We start from the raw sequence: 22573 nt of genomic DNA on the forward strand, positions 1-22573 counted from the left end.
TGATACTTAAGAATGTTTTCTATCACATCCCATTCAAATAATAATATTAAAAATTCGATAAGTAACTAATTTTTTCATTCAAAGAAAATTTTATCCCATGGATCTACAATCGCCAACTCTGTAAACCATACATTTTCAATAAGTTATTGTGTTTGTTTATACTTCTTAAGTTTCTGGTGAAGTAACTTCTTGGTGCCTTCAACATTTTTGCTAATAAATTGAAATTTCAAAGATGTAGAAATATTTTTCTATTAAATTTTACGTTTTGGAAATGTTCATGTTCCTCAGTAAATTCAGTGGCATATCTGGAGGAAATTCTTCATTATACATTGTTAGAACTGATATTTAAGCCATAACATTTTAAAACTTAGCTCATATACATAAATTCGATCGTTTTGTTTCAAACGATAACAGTTTCTTTTGTATTTAATTCAACCTGTTGCATCATGATTTTCTTGCAATTAATAAATTATTATTTTGTGTAAAAATTATGAAAGTTCACCTAGAATGCTTTCGTTGCCGCTGTGTGGTCCAAAATGTAGCATAATTTGCATATTTGTACATCGTCTTCGAGTTTATCTCATTACTAATTGTTCGAGGAGTTCGAGGAGTAAAACAGTCTTTCATAGTGTGTCTTAGATAAATTTGGATTGTTTTCAATATAAATATAAAAAGAAAAACCCGAGGGGCACCTCCTTTCACCTACTGGTGGTTTGTCTTGGTACAGAAAAATATAAACTCTCGTACAAAACGTATGACTTACCCAGGTAGGCGATTGTAGATTTAAGGGGTATAAATAGAAAAATGGTGTAAAAAAATACTTAGAATAAAAATAAAAAGTCGGTTTTCGGCAGAATGATAGAGAACATGTTGCTTCAGGCATTCCAGGAATTTCGAGTCGATATAACAGATCAATTCGAAGTAATTGCAAAATAAAAGGGCAAAACTTACCCAGGTAGGCGGTTGTAGATCTGAAGGTTAATTACGTCGCAAATGTTGTGATAGCGATGTCTGGTCTGGACACCGGTGAGACTGTTATCAATAAACCGTTATTTTTGAACAGCAGGTTATCAATACACCGGTACTTGTAGGGTTTCGTTAAATTAAAAAATTCCTAACTGTTCAGAACCTTGTAGAGTTCTGTGGCTGTAGTCTACCTTTAGGCGTCGCAATATCGTACAATTGCTTAACCGCGGCAATAGACCAACCTTTGTCGGCAACGGAGTAGCTGCACCGTCGATAATGGATATGACGTTCGCAAGCTCCAATATCGCGACTCCCGAAGACCGGCAGGTGCTCAGTGATTACACGAACAGCGATCATCGTGCCATACCCCAGCTTCGTTAAATAATGCGATAGTACGATCCCCAGCTACGTTAAATGATACGATCGTACGATAGCCATAGTAACGATTCGTTAATCGATGCGATGGGCAACATAACACCACAGCATAACGGCTATAACCCCAAAGGTTCCCAAACCATCCGCGTCACACAGGAATAATCAGAAGGGGCGCTAGTGTGCTCCGCGCAACACTCATATAAAAAGAGGTTGGTTCATTTAGAACAAGTTGCGTCGATCGAATAATAAAAAATTGAACGTATTTTTTTGCACTCATCGTCTTCTGCTTACGAATTGTTGTTGGTTGTGATGGTGTAAAATTGATTTCCAGTAACCTCGGTAAGCAAAACTCAACTTCGATATCACATTCAAATTCAATCTATTTATTTATTTATTTATTTATTTATTTATTTATTTATTTATTTATTTATTGTCGTCAAACAAGTAGACCATGTACAAACTTAGAGATAACTTATTTCTAGTTTAAATTAAAACAGTTAAACAAAAAATAAAAACAAAACTAACAACAAAAATTACCGGTGATTGGATTTAAAATAATTTTTAAGCATTGGCTTTGACATTGTTAGATCAATAGATTCAGAATGTTTGTTATAACTTGCCATCATTTGATTAAGAGGTCCGAATCTAGCATAATCGGTACGGTATTGGTTCGTTGCAAATAGTTCTCTGTTTCGTAATTGTCGGGATGGTACGTATATATTTAGCTTAGACAAAATTTCTGGTGCGTCAATGCGTTGAGAGACCAAATCGTTAACAAAAGATACCTTAGCAAATTCGCGGCGTTCTTTTAATGTTTGCATGTCAATTAGCTTGCAACGGGCCTCGTAGGACGGAAGGGGATATTGTGTCCAGCCTAATTTTCGAAGGGCGAATAATAAAAATTGCTTTTGGACCGATTCAATCTAGTTTTGTCGAGAGGAAGCGAACGGTGACCAAACCACACTGCAGTATTCAAGGATGGATCGGACATAGGCATTGTATAACGTTTTTAATGTATATGGATCTTGAAAATTTAGACTAAAACGTTTGATGAACCCTAACATGCTCCTAGCTCTTCCTATTATAAAGTTGTTATGTGGAATAAATGTGAGCTTGGAGTCTATGATGACCCCCAAGTCTCTTACATTCTCGCACCTACCGACTACTTGGGATCCTAAGTATATTGAACTTGTAGGGGTGTTACGCTTCCTGCTTACAGTGAGAGAGTGGCATTTTCCAATATTCAATTGTAACAGGCTTTTGTTACACCAGATGTAGAATTTATTGATTTCTTCCTGAAATAGTTCGATATCGTTAACTTCTTTGATCTCCAGAAAGAGTTTCATATCATCTGCATACATAAGAATTTTTACATTCTGGAGTACAAATGAAATATCATTAACAAACATGATGAAAAGAAGTGGGCCGAGATGCGAGCCTTGGGGGACTCCAGAAGTGACTGATATGGGATCGCCTTGTTTCCCATTGAATCTAACAATTTGTTTACGATCAGTTAGATAAGACTCCAGCCATTTTAGAAAGTTAGGTTTAACTCCAAATTTTTGCAATTTAAACAATAACAGAGGTATATCAATGCGATCGAAAGCTTTACTAAAATCTGTGTAAAGAGTTTCTACATAGTTACCATTGTCCATTGCTGTCAAAGAATAATCAACAAACTCGAGAAGATTTGTAGCGGTTGAGCGTCCTTTGAAAAATCCGTGCTGCATAGTGGTTAATTTGTGTTTGGTTTGATCAAAAAAGTTTTTTGTTAATGATGGATTCAAAAAGTTTAGGGATGCATGACATTATTGCGATGCCGCGGTAATTACAGATATCAGATTTCTTGTCACTTTTAAAGATTGGAATTAGGAAAGACTTTTTCCACGGTGTAGGGAATACACCAGATGCAAGTGACAAATTAAAAATAAAAAGTAAGGGTATAACAATCTCTTCTTTAACATTAATTAGGAAGATCGGTGGGATCCCATCAGGGCCAGAACTTTTAGAGGCATCCAATTTGTTTATAGCTTCTAGTATATCCTGTTTGTTTACTGCACTCACATTGACGTCTTCAGCAAAGTCGGGATAGAAATCAAAATATTCGCGATCGCGATCTATGTCAGAGAATGTTGTATATATTGTTTCGAAGAAAAGAGAGAACAGTTTGCAGATGTCGAACGAGTTTTCACCGATTGATTCGTTAAAGTGCATTTTGGATGGAAAGTTGTTAGATTTAAGTTTGGTTCTGACAAATTTGAAGAATGATTTGGGTCGTGTTCTTATTTCTGACTCTGTTTTTGAGTTGTATTCTTCGTATGCAGATTGAATTGCAAGATTGAGTTGGTTGCAAATATTAAGGTAATTTGTAAGGTTCCTATCGTTCATATTTTGTTTATAAAATTTATGTGCTTTTTGCTTCCGATTCTTTAGATGTTTTATATCCTTGTTGAACCAAACTGGTTGGCCTATTCTACAGTTTCGCCTAACAGATTTAGATGGTACATGTTCAACTACAACATCATCAAGTATTTTATAAAATTCTTGAACTGCAGTTTCAACAGATTCTGCGGATGCTGAAAGTATCTGCCAGTTTATCATTTTAAGTTTATGCTTAATTTCAGAGTAGTTTGCGAGATGATATTGGTATACGAGTTCGAATTCACATTCAGAAGGCCGTTGATTGCTATGTATAAATAACGAAAACTCTATGGCAGTGTGAAATGCTTCGTTCTTCCAAAGAGGGGATAAGGATTGAGTAACGTAAAAGTCTTCATAGATGTTAGTGAGGAAAAAATCTAGGTAACAATTTTGCGTATTTTTAACATGGTTTATCTGATTTAGACCTAAGTTAGCAGTTTTTTCAAAGATATACTGATGTGTTTCATTTTCACCAATCAGTGGAATCAGAATACATTCGTTATCTGAATCTGGAATGAAATCAATGGTGCGCTGGTTAAAGTCACCATATATATGAACTTTGACCGCAGGAAGCAAACTGGACATTATATCGTCTGCGGTGTTGAAGAAAAGTTCATAAGCCTCTTTTCGGGCATTGTGTGGGGGAAAATATACTGAGACGAATACGTGTGTTTCACCCAGGAGATTCACCTTAACCCAAACATGTTCAAATTCAGCGAATTTCCTAGCGGGGATGAGCTCAGAATTGAATTTCATTAATATTGCTATAAGTACTCCTCCACCCGACTTCTTTTCTGAATGCAGACAATCGCGGTCGTCGCGAAATACGTTGTATATATTTCCAAATACTTCTTCACTTTTGACACTCTCATCCCAACTAGTTTCGTTTGCTAAAATAATGGAGTAAGAAGAACTTTGCACATTGTTATGAATTTCACGAATCTTAGTGGCACTTTTCATACGATTAAAATTTTGACAGTAAATAAGAATTTCAGTGCCTGTGTTGTTTGGTTGTGTATATATACGTTCAACAACCTGGGGAGGTGTCGATTGCTCAAGATCAGCGATTTTCCGTTTACTGGCCTTATCAACTTTTTTTTCCTGCGCAACACGTCGTTGTTTACATATATCAGGCTCAGATCGATTTTCTGGTATCGATTTTAACTCATCGAGTTTGTTTTGACAGAAAAAATCTGTCCAAAGTCAGCTGTTGGACCGAAGCAGGCCTGTTTGGTATGCGGGAAGATGTATTGTTGGTGACACCAGGGAGAGAGGCCGGGGACACCAGAGTGGCGTTGACGCTCGCATCGCATGGCGAACCAGCTGAGTTAGGAATGCCGGATTGTTGGTATGGACGGGTATTGGTGTGCGGTAACCGTTGACGGTTATATGGATGATCGATGAAAGGTCTAACACGCAGACCATCGGGCCAAATGTCAGGATTAAAGGCCGCCTCACGAAATGATACCGGTATCCTCACTTTAAATGATAAAGAACGTTGAGAAGAAGCTTCAACTCCTTTCTTCAGAAGGACGAAGGACAACACGTCATCCGTATTTAAACGTCGTTCTATTGAAGTAGACACTTGATCGGCTGTTGTTGTGTTTGGAAGGCCTGATAGATGAATCCAGCAGTGACGTACTACAGATGCTAATGTTGGAGATGACGATGTATTTGTACCCGTAATATAATCATGGCGGGCGTGACGACTGGTTGGGTTGTTTTGCATCAGATTGGGCGTCTCGGTATTGGTAATAGCAGGCACGGGCGTTTGAGGTTCAAGGACCTCGGCAAAAGTTCTGCGTCGTTTGGGGACAGGAAACATTGGGCGATCCACACCGGCCGCTCGGCTGCTAACTGGACTGGAGTGTTGGGCCAACAATGCATTGCGAATCTCCGACTTCAATGGCTCAAGAATTACTGCCTTCATGGTTTCCACTGTTGACGAAAGAGCCGCTTGAATCAGATGCTATATGAGCTCGGGTCTTGTTGTTACTTGACATCTTCAAACCAAAACAAACTTGTGCGCAGCGCTTAGGAGACTCCAATCGATAAAAAATACTGTTTTTGCTTTAACAGCAAAAACAACGTGAAAAGTGAGTGTTCATTGTAAGTTTGGAAACATTAAACATGTTTTCTTTACAACAAACATGTGAATCGTTTAACATAACGGTACGGGAACCGGTAATTGAGGAATGTTTGTTTGTAGTCAAGCATTGCGCATTGCAGTCCCACTTCCTTATCCTGACATGGCAGAGTGGTTGGTAAGTTGAATGCAATTGTATTTCGGTATGGTTCAGTCCCAACAATATATTATTGCAGATTTGATGAGATCGTCAACGGAAGAGGCGCCGTTACGCCTCAGTTCCAGCGGTCGCCGTTCCGACCTCTGATGTGGACTGTATTTGTGCCGTGGAATTAAGTAAACGTTAGACGGTGGACACAAAGAACAAGCCCTCAAGTGACTCCACTGAAAGAACCGGGCCGAATCACGAGGATCACACCGTATTTCGAAGACTACCCCAGGCCGACTATGGGTAGACCACTTGCGCCGAGTGCATTATACAGAGCAAGCCGCCATTCCGTATTGCGTAAGTAGCAATAAGTAATTTATGGAAGTTTTTCAATTTTGCAGAAGACGAACATTTCTCTCCCTCTCGTCGAAGATGGTTACCAACGGCATAATATTCTTTGGGAGCTCATATACACGAAAGAAGCCGGGCTGGAAATAGCTCCATCTGCATCCAATGATGTAAAGACGAAAACATCCAGTAGATCTCTTGATGTTCATCATCTCTTCCAAGTGAATGTAATAGTAAGTTGTTAATTTACATTGAATATTTATTAATATTGATGGTTTGGAAATTGAATCATGTTTTCCTCCAAATCAGTATAGTTGAGTTCATCGAAAACATCAATTGGGTATAGAGAAGAATTTCTGTAGGAATTAGAGCGGGTGTGGAACCGCGAGAAGCCAATTTGGATTCAAATCAGCGATCAGGTGTGAACTTGTGCATGTGCCGATAAATTTTGTTTTAGGTAATATGCTCTCATGCTTTCCATATAGTTATAAAGCAACAAATTCTTGATTCTTTTTTCTTTCAGACATTTTTAGCGTAATGATAACAAAATATACCAATTTTTAATAATATGCATACTTCCCTAGAACCAACCTGCCGCCATACATATCCCAATGCAATATGAACGGATCTTCAACAATACACCGATTTTTGCATGCAAGTCAAACTATGTAAGTACTGCTTTTTTCCTACTACTTTTTTTCCTCACAGCACGTGGTTAGCGGAATAAGCTAAATAGTTTACTTACTATTAGCAATAATATCAACAAAAAATGTAAGTATGCTATTAAATTTCAGCCAAACTTTTGAAATAATATGGTGTTTTATTTTACAGAACGGGGACAATCAACAATTTGAGTGCATAGGCTATACATCAGAAACAAAACTCGTTAGTTTTAGAAAATTAAGCTGTAAATTTGTAAAAATATGTTTGAAATAATAGAAATGATAAAATATTCCAATAAAACTAGAAATGTAACTGTAAATTTGAATTTTCAATTTTTAAACCGAAAAAACCGTTTACATTTAGCGCCTACATGTAGGCAACCGCCAGGTCAAAACGTTACGAGAGCGTACAATAAGGCGTTAGTTTCTCTTCTAATAGACGCTAAATGTACGCTCTTCTTTTGTATGTTAATGTACGCGATTTGTCGCACGACACATAAATTAATGCTCCTGGGGTATGTTAATGTACACGATTTGTCGCACGACGCATCAATTAATGCTGCTGGGGTGATAACCCGACGAACAAAGTTGCGCGACGGCGGGTTTAGGTGCAACTTTTTCCATACAAAACGCCCGGGCGATGAAAGTGCTTCCCCAAGTGCTCCTCTCCGCGAGTCTATACTTGCAAGCGGTAGCACAACATTGCGAACAAAACACCGCGACGAAGCGATGCATCAGGAGGAATTTCCCCATCCCACCCCTGATGGACCCATACTTGCAGATAGAACTGCAACACGGAACGGTTCGGACCAAGGCGTGTTAAACAGGGTAGGTTTGGTAAATGACGTTAAACATTTCAAACCATAAAAACCCTGAAGTTGAATCGGAGAATTGATTCATATCAAAATTTAACCATGGCTACGATGAAGGCTCTTAAAAAATGGGTTATATTAAATACCAGTGTAATCAGTTTTCTTAACTGTCAGTATTTTCTATGTATTGCTGCGTTAAACGCAGTAAGGGACTTTCTCTCGCGCATCTCAGGCGAAATCAAACTTCGCAGGAAGTTCTTGAACTTCTTGCTTCAGTAAATATACTCGATCAATAGGTTGAAAATTGGCACTGCACTTGTTTTATCTTGAGCAGTTGCGAGAGTAAGAACGATCGCTCGCACAGCCGCCTATCGACAACGTAACGCTATTATGTTCTTTGTGTACGGCTTAATTGATTACAGCGAATGCGAAAAACCAAAACAATCGCTATACGTCACTCATACCATGATTCATCTTGATTCATAATGTAAAGAAACAAAATATTAAGTCAAAAACATGGGTATTCTACCGAGCTATTACTTTCATTCGTAGAAGTGTGGTGGGGAATTGAAAAACACTTTTTTGAGTGAATGAAAGTGAAATAAGTGAACCAGATTCAAATATTGAGCATCAAAAAGAATCAATGTGTTCAGTTTTATATCAATCATCACTTCAAACACTGCTCATAATTACCAAGCGATGAAGAAAAAATAAAATATTATTTTGACAATCATTTATGAATTTGAACCAAATGTCAACAATACAAAGTAAACCAACCTACAGCTTTATAGGCCTTGGGCAGTTTTGCCTGTTGTCAACAGAGTTGTTTTGATTTTGCCACCGCTTGCAGAGTGAAATTGCAGTTCACCAAAAATGTGAAGAAAAGAGTAATATAACGGCAGTTTTCGTTAATATTCGGTAAGTAAACGTTATTGAGATGAATTATAATCAGAAAGAATCCAAACTATGTTAATTTTTGTTCATTTTCTCTTCCAAAGTTCAACGCGAGCAGCAGCGGCACCAGAAGCTCAACCGCGGTGTCATCGGTGGAATTAAAGTTTGGTGCAAGGAGATGGCTGATTTTTGCGGTCCCAAGCTTGCAGCTCCAAGTGAACAAACGGTTTGTAAAGTGCTTAAATATATTTGAATAAAAAATGTTCGTTTAATATAAAATTACGACTTGGGAATTTTCCTTTGTATATGATGACAATATGTATATTGAAAACATCGCCTCCATTAAAACATCGCGCATTGTATAAAAAACATCGCGTCACGTCGTTTTTGTCACGCAACCTACATATTTCGCAGGTTCCATCAGGATCCTGATGATACCATGAAAAACGCCCTTTTCATAGCGCAACATGGATATTCTTGTTACTCGGGAATGCGAGCGTGCGACGAAACAATGTCGCGAATCAGCGGATTTCGTGACCGCACAAACGCATACTGGTGGACAACGGAAATTGAAGGGTTACTGTCATCATGTAAGCGCGCCGAGGCGATTCTGAAGCGCACTAGAAACGAAGCGTTACGCGAGACGAGAGTCGAGTTGCTGCGCGCAGCCAGGAAGGCACGGATGAACTAGCAGCTTCCGTCGAAGACAATCTTTGGGGGGATGCGTACCGCATTGTCATGTCATGGGTGCGGGGCGCGCGTGTACCTCAAGAGAAAAATCCCGAGATTCTCGGGAGAACAGTCGATGAACTCTTCCCAACGCATCCACCAATGATTTGGCCGGAGCCATCGATAACCCCATCGCAACCTGCCGACCAGTGACGGATGAGGAGCTGGTTAATATTGCATCCGGTATGCATCCCAAAAAGGCCCCAAGCCCTGACGGTATCATGAATGCTGCTGCCACTGCGGCGATAAGAGCGTTCCCGGAAGTGTTCTCGCATTTTCCAGGACTGTCTCGATCGCGGCCACTCTCCGGACCAATGGAAACATCAGCGGCTGGTTCTGCTACCTAAGCCTGGAAAACCACCCGGACGACCGTCGTCTTTTCGAAAGTGTTCGAGCGTTTTATTCTTAGTCGTCTCAACGACCATTTGGAAGACGACCCTAATGGTCCACATCTCTCTCCCCGACAATTCGGGTTCCGAAAGAGGCGATCCAGGAGGTGGTGGATAGAGGCAGACATGCAATGTCTTTCGGGCGGACCAATCAGCGATATCCGCGATGCTGCATGGTAGTGACGTCCCAAGTAACATTTCCAAGACCTATTAGACTTTAACAAGTTTTATCAATGTTTTAACATGGGTGTACCAAGTCCAATTGGTTTTATAGAGATTTCTCAGCAGGCAAAATAGTTTTAATAATTTTGACATCCTTAAAACCTTTTGAGGTTAGCTATAAAACCGATCATTAAGTCTAAAATCTTAGTAGACTTGAAGAGTCTGTAAATACGCTGTTAACTTCTTCTTCTTGGCGTAACGATCTCTTGGTCATGCCTGCCCGTCAAGGGCTTACGAGACTTGTTTCCCTGTTGTACGTGGATAGTCAGTCCTCTCGTACAGGGGAGGGTCCGGTCTCGGTTGGGATTCGAACCCACGCCGTCGAGGTGGTGAGCCCCGGCGCTCATGGGCCGATTTTCTAACCGGCGCTACCGCTCGGCTGTCGCGGACCCTCCTATAATACGCTGTTAAGTTCTTCTTAAAACCTTCTCTTAAAACCAATCAGTGATTTTTGGTCTAGAAAAGGTTTTAAGGGATGGTTTTGACAACGTTCTGTAGAGTGGGCCCTCTTACACTTAAAACGGGTTTATGAAGGTTTTATCACAGCCTTTAAGATATTTTACTCTTAAGATGAGACTTAATGACGAGCATGAACAATATCGTTAGAACCATGATAAAACTTAAAATGTTACTTGGGGTTAGACGTACGAAATGCATTCAACTCGGCTAGTTGGAGCGTGATCGGAGAGGCTCTTTACAACAAGCAGACACCCGACTTCTTGATGCGGATCCTCCGAAGTTACTTTGAAAACAGAGTGCTCCATTACGCCACTGATACGGGGACCAGATCGCGCGCAGTCACAGCTGGGGTGCCACAGGGCTCGAAATTGGGTGCGACGCTGCCAGCGGGATCATCCATCGTGGGATTTGCCGACGACCTTGTGCTGACCGTCGCTGGTCGCACACCAGAGGAGGCAGCCAATGAAGCTAGTCGTGCTATCACCTCGGTGCAGGGTAGATATGGGATCACTCGTTATCGCTGGCGGTTGACAAGACCGAGATTGTGATGGTGAGTAGCCTGCGGCGTGGACATCCGCGCATTCCTGTTCGTGTCGGTGACGTAGTCATCATTTCGCAGCGCAGTATTCGAAACCTGGGAGTCAAGATCGAGGACCATCATTATACACGTCACGGAGAAAGCCACCAAAGTAAACAGGGTTCTTCAGTATCTACTGAAAAACTACGGTGGCCCATCTAGTACCCGAAGGCGAACATGGGCGAGCGTTGCTTTCTCCATAATACGGTATGCGGCGCCAGCTTGGCGACCGGCTCTGGCTGCCCGGCTTCATGCAATGGCGCCTAATGCAAGAGTAGCCTGGAACAGAGAACATCGAAATCTACTCCAACGCATTAGACGGCTGCGGAACAGGACGGCCCGACGAAGAAACGCGCGTAGAAACGAGGCGATGCTACGCGTGCTCGAGGCGGCCAACGAGCAGGAGCTGGAGGATGTCAGACGCGACCTCGCTACTGCAAACGCACAGCTAGTGCCACCACAACCGGCGCAGTGGAACCGCTCGCAACGACGCAACCATGTGAGGCGTCAACCCGAACAGGTCCTTCCTCCAACTCCGAGATAAGTCGGGAGGGAAAATGCTGGGAGCTTCCAGCGAGTGCTTCGGGAAGGTTTTTAGCGGGTAGTTAACGGGAGTAAATCGATTGGTGGGCAACCATGTCAATTGTATCCCGTTTGAGTCCATCGTCGAGAGCAGGATAACTTTGGTCTGTTGATCCAAAGGTTGTCTAGAAGTTTTCAGCGACATTCGCTTTCCCCCTTCAGGGGATCGTCACGTGCCACAACGTCCGTAAAAGGAGATTTTTGTCCTTCCGAAACCCTCCCATCCTAGCTCTACCTTATTGGTGCACATGCGGGATGGGGACAAAGGGTCAGAGAGGTGGCCTTCGAGGTCGATCATACAAAAAAAAAAGCAGGAAGCGTAATACCCCTACAAGCTCAATATACTTAGGATCCCAAGTAGTCGGTAGGTGCGAGAATGTAAGAGACTTGGGGGTCATCATAGACTCCAAGTTCACATTTATTCCACATAACAACTTTATAATAGGAAGAGCTAGGAGCATGTTAGGATTCATCAAACGTTTTAGTCCACATTTTCAAGATCCATATACATTAAAAACGTTATATAATTCCTATGTCCGATCCATTCTTGAATACTGCAGTATTGTTTAGTCACCGTTCGCTTCTTCTCGACAAAACTTGATTGAATCTGTCCAAAAACAATTTTTATTATTCGCCCTTCGAAAATGAGGTTGGACACAATATCCCCTTCCGTCCTACTAGGCCCGTTGCAAGCTAATTGACATGCAAACATTAAAAGAACGCCGCGAATTTGCTAGAATTTAATTTGCGAATATCTTTCGTTAACGATTTGGTTTCACAACGCATAGATGCACCGGAAATTTTGTCAAAACTAAATATATACGTACCGTCTCGACAATTATGAAACAGAGAACTATTTGCAACGAACCAATACCGTACCGGTTATGCTAGATTCGGACCTCTTAATCAAATGATGGCAAGTTACAACAAACATTCCGACTCTATTGATCTAACAATGTCAAAATCAATGCAAAAAAAAATATTTTAAATCCAATCATCGGTAATTTTAATTATTAGTTTTGTTTTTAGTTTTTGTTTAACTGTTTTAATTTAAACTAGAAATAAGTTATCTCTAAGTTTTTACATGGTCTATTTGTTTAACGTCAATAAATAAATAAATCTTTGTAGCCTATCAAACTCTGTGTGGCCTGTGGGTCTGTGTGGCAAGAACCAGGATCGGCGAACAAAAGTCAAGGTGTGGCATAATCAGATAATTATACAACTGAATCCTACCAACCAAGCTTAGGTCACTCCTTAATCTCCCCAATACACCACATCGGTTTGCTATTTTCTCGTCAATAATTACTCCTAGGTACTTAGTCTCCTGCACTACATTAACTGGAACACCACCTATTCTCACTTGCGAAGGAAGTACTTCACGTCACGTACCAGGAACTACCACAGATTCTGTCCACGTGGTGAGGAAACTACCGCTCATTATGGACTCATTCACGATGTCCTGTTTAATTTGGGAATTAACATTATACAATCCAGCTATCATCCTCAGGTCAAAACATATTGTTTTAAGTTACCTAAGACCGACTGGATGAAAACGAAACTCATGTACTACAGGGCGACCGGCTTGACCTCATGGTCAATACTAAGATGGACACTCAAGACACTGTCTACGGAATACCGATTGAGCATCCACACAATACAGCCGTTGCCACCTATGTTCAGCTCTAACCCACCGATGATTGAAATAGCTCATCAACTGTTGTCTCTAAAGCAACTGGTATTGAAACAACTGACAGTTGCCTCTAACGCATCTCATTTTGGCTCTAACTCATCTGACTACCCAGCCTAAAATTTTCGGCCACTGGCTCGGATCTCTCGCTCTAATCTCGCATTCGCTCTTGCTTCCACTCGTACGTGGGTAGAGAACACGCGATGAGAGTGTGTGCGGTGCACGGCGAGCTGAGAGCGTGTGCGTTTCAACGCGTAGAACTTGCACCGCGCCCCACTCACACACGCTGCGTCCCCACGCACCGCGTCCATAAGCGTATGTTATTTTCTATGCTTCATGCACCTCTGGATGTCCATCATTTAGGTTTTGCTCTAATTTGTTATCTTTTTGCTAGTTGTAATTCTGTTGCAGATCGATGAACCATAAATCCATAATATATAACATGCTCGGATATTTTAATTTTAGTTAGTTATACATTTTAACTTTTGAGCGGATTCAAGGTGGAAAGAACGGGATTAGAGCCGTCCTGTACGAGTAAAAACTTTCGTATTGTTCCGAACTAACATTTTGTGGAAGACCGCAAGATCGTTCCAGCTACCGTTCGTGTGTAAGGACCTTAAATCATCTTCATAAGGTCCCTGATGAGCCATCGGCATCAGAAAGTTACGAGATGATGCGCAAACGATTTTTCAAATAAAAATATGTCGGTCAAAAAAACCCCTATTTTGTGGAAAATGTACGTTCCTCAATTCAAAGTGGTCAAAACACATTAAAGAATGAACGTTCTTCATTCGCAATGCGTTCACGAAGCGAACGGCACATCACATAGCATCGATTAATATTTGATGTATAACGTGTCCGTTTTCGTGGCAAGGAATAGCCCAGACATTACCGACTATTTACTTTCAGATCCCAGGCATGGCATTGAACGGAACATCGAGACTTGAGTCGAGCGTTGGATCCAACAGCGCACCATAACCACGACGCATGATTCGCGAGTGAACGGAGAGCACGTCTATTCCCTAGCAATGCAGAGTCAAGACTGTTGGAAGAGAAGCAAAAATACGTGTATCGGAGAAATAATACGCGAGGCAAACACACAGGGCGAGCAACCCACACGTAAAAGTGGCAACGTTGCCAAAAGAATCAACTTTTTGGCTTCTTACAAGAACTTTTTTAAAGGGACACGCCGAAGCGCTTGAAAACCGACACCTTTTTCGGCCGCCTACGCCGGATTTTTCGGCCGCCGAGCTTTTAATAAAACCCGGCCGACAAGCTTGTCGAAAAAGCACGTGTTCGGGAGACTGGGATGTCTCTTACTGCGGGCAACCCACTCAAGCCGAAAAATAAGGAAAAACCAAAGTAATTGTGCTTATGATACATTGTAAGACTCCAAGAACAATAAACATTATTATTTTGGTATACTTTAAAGATATTCTTATGTATTTTTGAATAATTTTGCGTTTAATTTTTATACGTGCCGGCATACGTATCAACTATGCATTGTGGTGTTCAACCCGGTGGCATAAACGCACTATCTTAACTGTCAAGTGACATACATTAATCCAAGCAAGTGCGTTTATGCCACCGAGTTGAACACCGCAATGCAGGCTTCTTAGTTGATACGTATGCAGGCACGTATAAAAATTAAACGCAAAATTATTTAAAAATACATAAGAATAGCTTTAAAGTATACCAAAATAATAATGTTTATTGTTCTTGGAGTTTTACAATGTATTATAACGACAATTACTTTGGTTTTTCCTTATTTTTATCCTTGCCTGCGTTAGAGGCATAGTCAGATGAGTTAGAGACAAAATGAGATGCGTTAGAGACAACTTTCAATGAGCTATTTCAATACCAGTTGCTTTAGAGACAACAGTTGATGAGCTATTTCAATATAACGTGTATTAGAGACAAAATCACCCGCTTTCGAGGCAAAGCTGGCTGGCAACGGCTGTAATCAGTTCGTCGTAAACTATACTACATTCGGACGTCGATTATCCGTGGCCGAATTAACCGGGGGGCGGATTATCCGGGTGTCTTGCAACTGACAACTGCACAACCGGGTTGAATTGTTTCCAAGAGTATCAGGTTGGTTCACTACATTTTTTTAGGAATAGTGTCAAATTTAATTTTTTCTGATCGAAATTAGCATTTAAAATTACCATAAAAAAATAATTCAAACATGTTTTATGAATAATCAAATAACTGGAACTGGCCAAAAGTGAACTAGCCAAGACGCAAACCAGGTATTACAAACGTATTTTAGTATATGTTCGATTATTCGTGGAATTCGATTATCCGGGGACCTCCCGGTCCCGACACCCCCAGATAATCGACGTTCACCTGTATTATCAAATTTAATGTAGGAACTTTTAATTTCATTACAAGGCTTCAGTAGTGCAGCTTCCTAATTTATTTATTTATTTATTTATTTATTTATTTCCTAATTGCATGGCACACGCAGGAGCCTCAGCAATGCTTAATGCTATGCTTAAATACAACAGAACACGTAACAAAAGCGATAATACTAATCATTTCACTAATCATCAAACAGACACATCGATTTAAAGACGGCTGACGATACATGGAGGTCTCTTCTCTAAAGATTGTAGACCTAGGAGGAGACTTCTGGTTTATACTGGTGGTTGCTCCATAGGCCACCTTAAACATCTGATTGCCAACTTAGTCAATTTCCGCTGAATGCTTTCTGAAGCAGACCAAGTCATAGTGTGTGGCGCCCAAGTTACAACATTAAACTCTAGGATGGATCGAACAAGCGCGACAAATAATTGTTTCAAACAAATAGGATCTCTAAAGTCAGTGGTTAGTCGATGCAGGAAGCCTAGCTGGCAATATGCTTTGTTGATAATAAACAAGATGTGATCTCGAAACGAAAGAGGGTCAAGTAACGTACCAAGATCCTTAAGTTACGTGATAAAACGCGCGAGTTCAGCCTGTAATCCCCTAGAATCGGGTTCTATCTTGTCGTAAAGCTAATGACACAACCTTTCTCTACACACAATGACAAACAATTATCAGAGCACCATGTGCTGAACCTGTCGAGACTCTCTTGAAGCATATAACATCAAGTTGAGATTTTATGATTGAGTAAATCTTAATGTCTACGAACGGCTGACCACCGATCTATAATATACCGTCTTTCGGTCACACAAACTCTCTTCGGAGAGAGGCCTTGTCCCACTAGGGGATGTCGTGCCACATAAAAAAAAAAATCTTAATGTCATCAGCATACATAAGTAACGACTGATTAGGCAGCGCAAATACCACGTCATTAACAAACAGAATGAACAACAAAGGGCCAATATTACTACCCTGCGGTACACCAGACAAGCTAATAAACGTCAGGGTCGGACAGCGAATTATTTAACTTCACACAGTAAGATCTTTGGTGCAGGTATGACTTGAACCAGGCTATTAAATTAACATGTACTCCGAGTCGGTTTAGTTTCACTAGCAGAATCTCGTGGTTGATGGAGTCGAAAGCTGACTTAAAATCAGTATAGATTGTATCAGTCTGATATCTTTTGTCCATAGTTTTGACACAATCGGACACAAACGTAACTAGATTAGTCGAAACGGATCGCTTTGGGATAAACCCATGTTGACTAGAGGATAAATATTGAGTTGCATGTCTACTTAAAGCTTGTTGTACGATCCCTTCCAGGACTTTAGCTGTAGCACATAATGAAGTAACACCAGGATAATTGGATACCAAATGCTTATTGCCTTTCTTGTACACTGGAATCATCCAACAGAATTTCCACGCAGTGGGGTACGAACAACTAAGTAATGATAATTTGAAAAGGTTCGCAAGAGATTTTGAAAGAACATCAGCACACTTATTATTAGGTTCTTTATTCAAGATTCAACAGGTGAATCACCCCAATGAATCATCAGTTTTAATACAGTATACAAAACAATCTTCACTTAACATTTATAACTAATTACTACGCCAACATTGAACAAGTGATTCCTTAACAGTAACAGAGGTTCGGTTAAAGTCTATTATATTGCTAAACTTATTCACAGAACGACACATTGCGAGTATCGGAGCATTTTCAGCGTACCTCGTTGTAGTTGGATTCACATATAGGAACTCATTATTGCGCGTGGAGTACACAGGAACACGAACAGGACATTGACTCAAAATATATGGTGCATCTATTTCACCAGTCAGCAGTTTGAACATAAACATGGCTTGAGCCACACCTCTCCTATGTTCAAGGGGCTGCAGACCGAGAAGCAAGCAACGAGTCTGGTAATCAGGCAGAGGGCCGCTAGTCCACCAAGGAAGCCTACGTAAGGCGACGCGAGTAAATTTACGTTGAATGGACTCTATCCTCTGGTTCCAAACGTCGTAGTAGGGAGCCCACAAAACAACATTAAATTCAAGTATTGATCGTACCAGCGCCGCATATAAAGATTTAAGGCACACAGGGTCATAGATTTCCGTAGAGTTCCTTAAAACAAAACCTAACGATTTGTTAGCCTTACTAATAATATGCTCATAGTGCTCACGAAATGTCAAACTAGCGTCAAGTATGGCACCAAGGTCACGTACAGTAGTACACCTGTTAATCTCTTGACCATCAAGCATATAAGTCTGAGTGTACGGATTTTTACGACGATGGAAACTAATCACATAACATTTATCCACACAAAGTTGTAGCTTATTAATATGGCACCAATGAGTCAGTTTATGTATCACAGATTGAAGGCGGTCAGTGTCGCTAGGGATTTGCACTTCGTTGAAAATTTTTACGTCGTCAGCATACATCAGCACAGAATCCCACTGAAGATATCGCGGCAGGTCGTTAACGAATAAAACAAAAAGCAAAGGACCCAAATTGCTGCCTTGGGGCACTCCAGAGTCCGCAATAAAGGAACGTGACATAACCTCCCCAATCTTTACCCTATACACTCGATTGCACAAATATGACGCTAGCCAAGAAATAAAGTCGTTGGCAATCCCTAAATGACGCAGTTTAGACAGTAACACTTGGTGATTAACCCGATCGAACGCTGACTTGAAATCCGAGTACACTGCATCAACCTGGTTTCCTTGCCCAAAAGCCGCAATACACTTATCAACGAATTCAACCAAATTCGTCGACACTGACCTCTTCGGAAGAAAGCCATGCTGAAGAGGTGAGATAATACTTTTACACGCATTCATCAGTGCCTCGTGTATGATTAGTTCGAAGACTTTAGCGAGCACACACAAAGACGTTATCCCACGGTAGTTTTCGACCTGACCAATGTTACCCTTTTTGAAAATGGGTGTCATCCACGAATATTTCCATGCGCTGGGAAACTGGCTTGAGCTAAGCGACAGGTTCAAGAGCGACGACACAGGAGCAATGATAGCGCTCGCACAGTTGATAATCACAGAAGAAGGGATACCATCCGGTCCAGGAACATGTGAAAAATTTAAACGACGTATAGCCTTAGCAACAACTTAGCAAACTTAGAGAGTACTATGGCAGGAAATCCATCGGACCCAGGGCTAAGCGACGGCTTAATACAGCTAATTGCTTTTTTTACTATTTCTTCCGTTATTAGAATGTAATGTACCGATATGTCAAGCACGTCAGCCGGCGAGAAACGTAACGCAGCTGGAACATTAATCGGAGCTAAAAAATCGGAGCTTCCGAAGGTCCTTACGATTATTTCTGTTTTCATAAATTTTGGAGGCGTAACATTGTTTTCTTATATTCTCTATCTCCTTAGAATACCTGTTTCTGAAAATTACAAACAATTATGTGTAATTCTGAACTCTAGTTTGAAATGCTAATTTTTCATGCAAGCCCATGAATTTTCAAATTTGATGTTGAACTGCTAGTACTAGTAACTAGAATTAAAAACATAAATTAAACTTTTACCGCGTGATAGTGAAAAGCGCATCAGGATTGGTTCAAACCCTCGAACACTAGCAGCGTACCTCAATACCCTTCTTAAACGAGGGATTTTACTGTCATCTTTGCCCAGAATTTTACTGTCAAAATAGGCTTTTGACATAAAAATGCTGTTCGCTCGTGAAATAACGCAAAGTCCAACCAAATGGGTTTTGCAGTTATTTGGTTATTTTAATGTTTGAATTGGGGGTCCGCGACAGCCGAGCGGTAGCGCCGGTTAGAAAATCGGCCCATGAGCGCCGGGGCTCACCATCTCGACGGCGTGGGTTCGAATCCCAACCGAGACCGAACCCTCCCCTGTACGAGAGGACTGACTATCCACGTACAACAGGGAAACAAGTCTCCTAAGCCCTTAACGGCCATGCATGACCAAGAGGTCGTTACGCCAAGAAGAGCGAGAGAGCCAATTGAGACCATTAGGCGTTTGGCCATTTGGCCATTTGGCCGCGACCACACTTAAGTTAACTTAACAGTAAGAGTAAACGTTTCCGGAACATCCGCTAACTTGCTTACGCACCGTTGTTGTGTAAACAAAACTGGGAACGATTGTCAGAAATCAATTTGAATATGGCTGACACGACTAGGCTTTTGAGCTCACCTCTCTTAGTACCCACCTTGATGAAACGAAAAAATAAATTTTCAAAACAAAAGTTTTCCCCTAAATGTGCTAAAAAATAAAAAATAATGTATGATAAACAAGGTGACCCAACGAACTTCCCCTCGTCGCATATCAACAATACGCTAGTATTAGAATAACAAAGTATTGAAACTCAAGGGAAGCCCCATAGATTCGTTTCATGAAGATGTCGACACATAACAATACCAGATCCATCTTTAAGTCGCGGCATATCCGACAAATGGAAAGAATGTCTTAAAATTCCAGTGAACGATTCACGGCTTCTGTTAAAGACAATCGTCTTCGTTTTCATTTTCAATACGATTAATCAATTAAAATGAGCGCAATTGTCCAGCTGGAGTCATTAGCATAGATTTTTTAAGCAGCTAAAATTGTACGTGCACTCAACCAATCTTAGTTTCGATACTATGGGGAATTCACATAAACATTTGTGATAAATCATTTTTTGTTGAAGCGAATTGGCAAATTGCGGGTTGCAATCGTTGCTATTCACGAAGCAGAACATTTTCAATTCGAAGATTGCTGCTGGCATTTGAATTTCAGCCAATAGAATGCTACTCATAAACAAACTCACATTTTCAACACCAATGCTTCATTGTAGATCATTCATATTTTTATTCAAAATTTCCCTTTGAAAAGCTATGTGAAATATCTCCGGCGATGTCATTTTTATACGTATCCCACAATAAACGGGACTTTTTATGGCTTCATCGAAATAATCTTAATATTCAGTATAAACACTTTAGTTATTACAGTTCATTCATAGATTCCAGTGATTACCATGTTTCAGCAAGTGTAACTGTATTCTCGCAAAGTTGCACACCATACTCAGCGCTGTCCGCGATGGCTCAAACAAATCGAAGGTATACTGTTAAAATACTAAGTCTTACTAAACCGCTTAGTAACTTTTAACTTTTTATTTAGGACTTAAACCTTAAATACTTTTACACCAGTTTTAAAATTTATGTAGTCCTTCCTCGGCGGTGGCACAGTTCAAAAGAAAGCCTTTCTCCGCACACCACCGAGGAAGGCTTCACTTCTAGCATCTCTTTCTCTTACTTCTATCTTTATCTTACTTGGATTCTGGTGGGTCAACGTGCCTCGATAGCTTATCAGCTTCGATCGAGAGCTATCAGCTGATCGATGAGTAATGGATAAACTCATCGACCGCTCTCGTTCTCCTTCCTCTCATCTCGCTGACCGCTCTCGTTCTCCTTCCTCTCATGATGGGACGTTGACCCGACCGTACTCCTCGTGCTTCATCTAACCTCCTAACTCACACACTGCTGTTCGTTGATTTGGCAACAGTATACGTTTTCGATAGATTGTGTAAATTTGTTCTAAAGCGAAATGAAAACCAGGTACCGGGCACCCTTGCTTATGCATAATCATTCCTCCGATGCATTTAATGGGGGGGCCAAAGTCAATCCACTGGGCCAAAAGTTAATCCGGACGCTCAAATAATAAGCATGCGTCCGACTTTTTGGTCGATTTTAGAGTACTTAGAATTGTTAACAATGATTTTTGTTCATTGCATCTTCTTGGTGCACCTTCCTACAAAGTACGTTCAAAAAGAACGGTGAAAAAAATCATACCCAAGGGGCGCAATAAACAAAAGAGTGGAAAAAGCCAGAATTTTGACGGCCAAACGCAAAGTCGGACAGTTATATTTCATCGTACTTTTTGTTAGCTAAAGTGGTGTGTAAGTTAGTTTCGACACTTGATATTTGTTATTATCGAATAGTATCGATATTTATTATTATCGTTAGAAGCACTCCGATGATTCGATTTATTATATTATTGAAGTTTTTATTGCAATATTCCTCACACTACTTTGTTGGAACGAAACATCATCATTTATCCATCATAATGATCGAAAAAGATTTCAAAACATATGAAATTAAACTTACATTAGCAAACTAACAAATTTAAACATCACTAAAAAGTATAAAACTTCAAAAAGTATTGTAAAATCACCAAAGAACTGCTCTTTGCAGCATCGAGCTGAGAGCAACCTCGATGTAATGTAGTACGTAATTTAACTATTTCATCGTCACCATCGTTCTGATGTAGGAGAAAGGAGTAAGAAGCTTAGTTTGTACAAAAGTCTAGAGTAGACAAAGTAGATATTTCTACGATTTTGATTCACAGTTTTACTACTAACTATCATTATTATTTGAAAAGTATATGAATAAAAATGTTATTAATTACCTGCAATCATGTATAGCACCACAAGGAATATAATGCCCACATTGCTGAACATAAATGCGGTGAAATTCCGGCAATGATCCTTGGCTCGTTCTGCAAACGGCGGCTTTTGACGTCGCCTTAACGATCGTTTGCGTTCCATTTCGATGAACGGTAGGAAAACGTATAATAAATTTCAGTTGTTTCTGTTTTTTTTAACGGAACCAATTTTCACTGAACAAGCAACTATGAATAGCGTGCTCAAGCTGCAATTCACTACTCTCTTATATGGTTAATAAAAATGTAATTTATACCAATAACACTTTCTACACGCTCCAACTGTAACTCATCACTCACTGCAGTGGGAAATGATTCTAGATTTCAAAAAATTGTTTTCAGATTTGGTGCTTATGAATGTCCGGTGCTTTCAAATTTAATTGTTTGGTAGTT

The 22573-nt window shown here is 40.4% G+C and overlaps 1 protein-coding gene across 1 annotated transcript in view; it reads right to left on the minus strand.

Moving 5' to 3' along the window:
* The window catches only part of LOC131293685 (potassium channel subfamily K member 16), a 73401-nt gene extending 51115 nt beyond the window's left edge, over positions 1–22286 (minus strand). The window contains exon 1 of the mRNA XM_058321760.1: positions 22148–22286. Coding sequence (XP_058177743.1) covers positions 22148–22286 — 139 coding nt within the window. The remainder of the gene's footprint in view (positions 1–22147) is intronic.
* Positions 22287–22573: the final 287 nt, after the last annotated feature.

Source organism: Anopheles ziemanni, chromosome 2 (genome assembly GCF_943734765.1).
Source record: "Anopheles ziemanni chromosome 2, idAnoZiCoDA_A2_x.2, whole genome shotgun sequence".
Taxonomy (NCBI): domain Eukaryota; kingdom Metazoa; phylum Arthropoda; class Insecta; order Diptera; family Culicidae; genus Anopheles; species Anopheles ziemanni.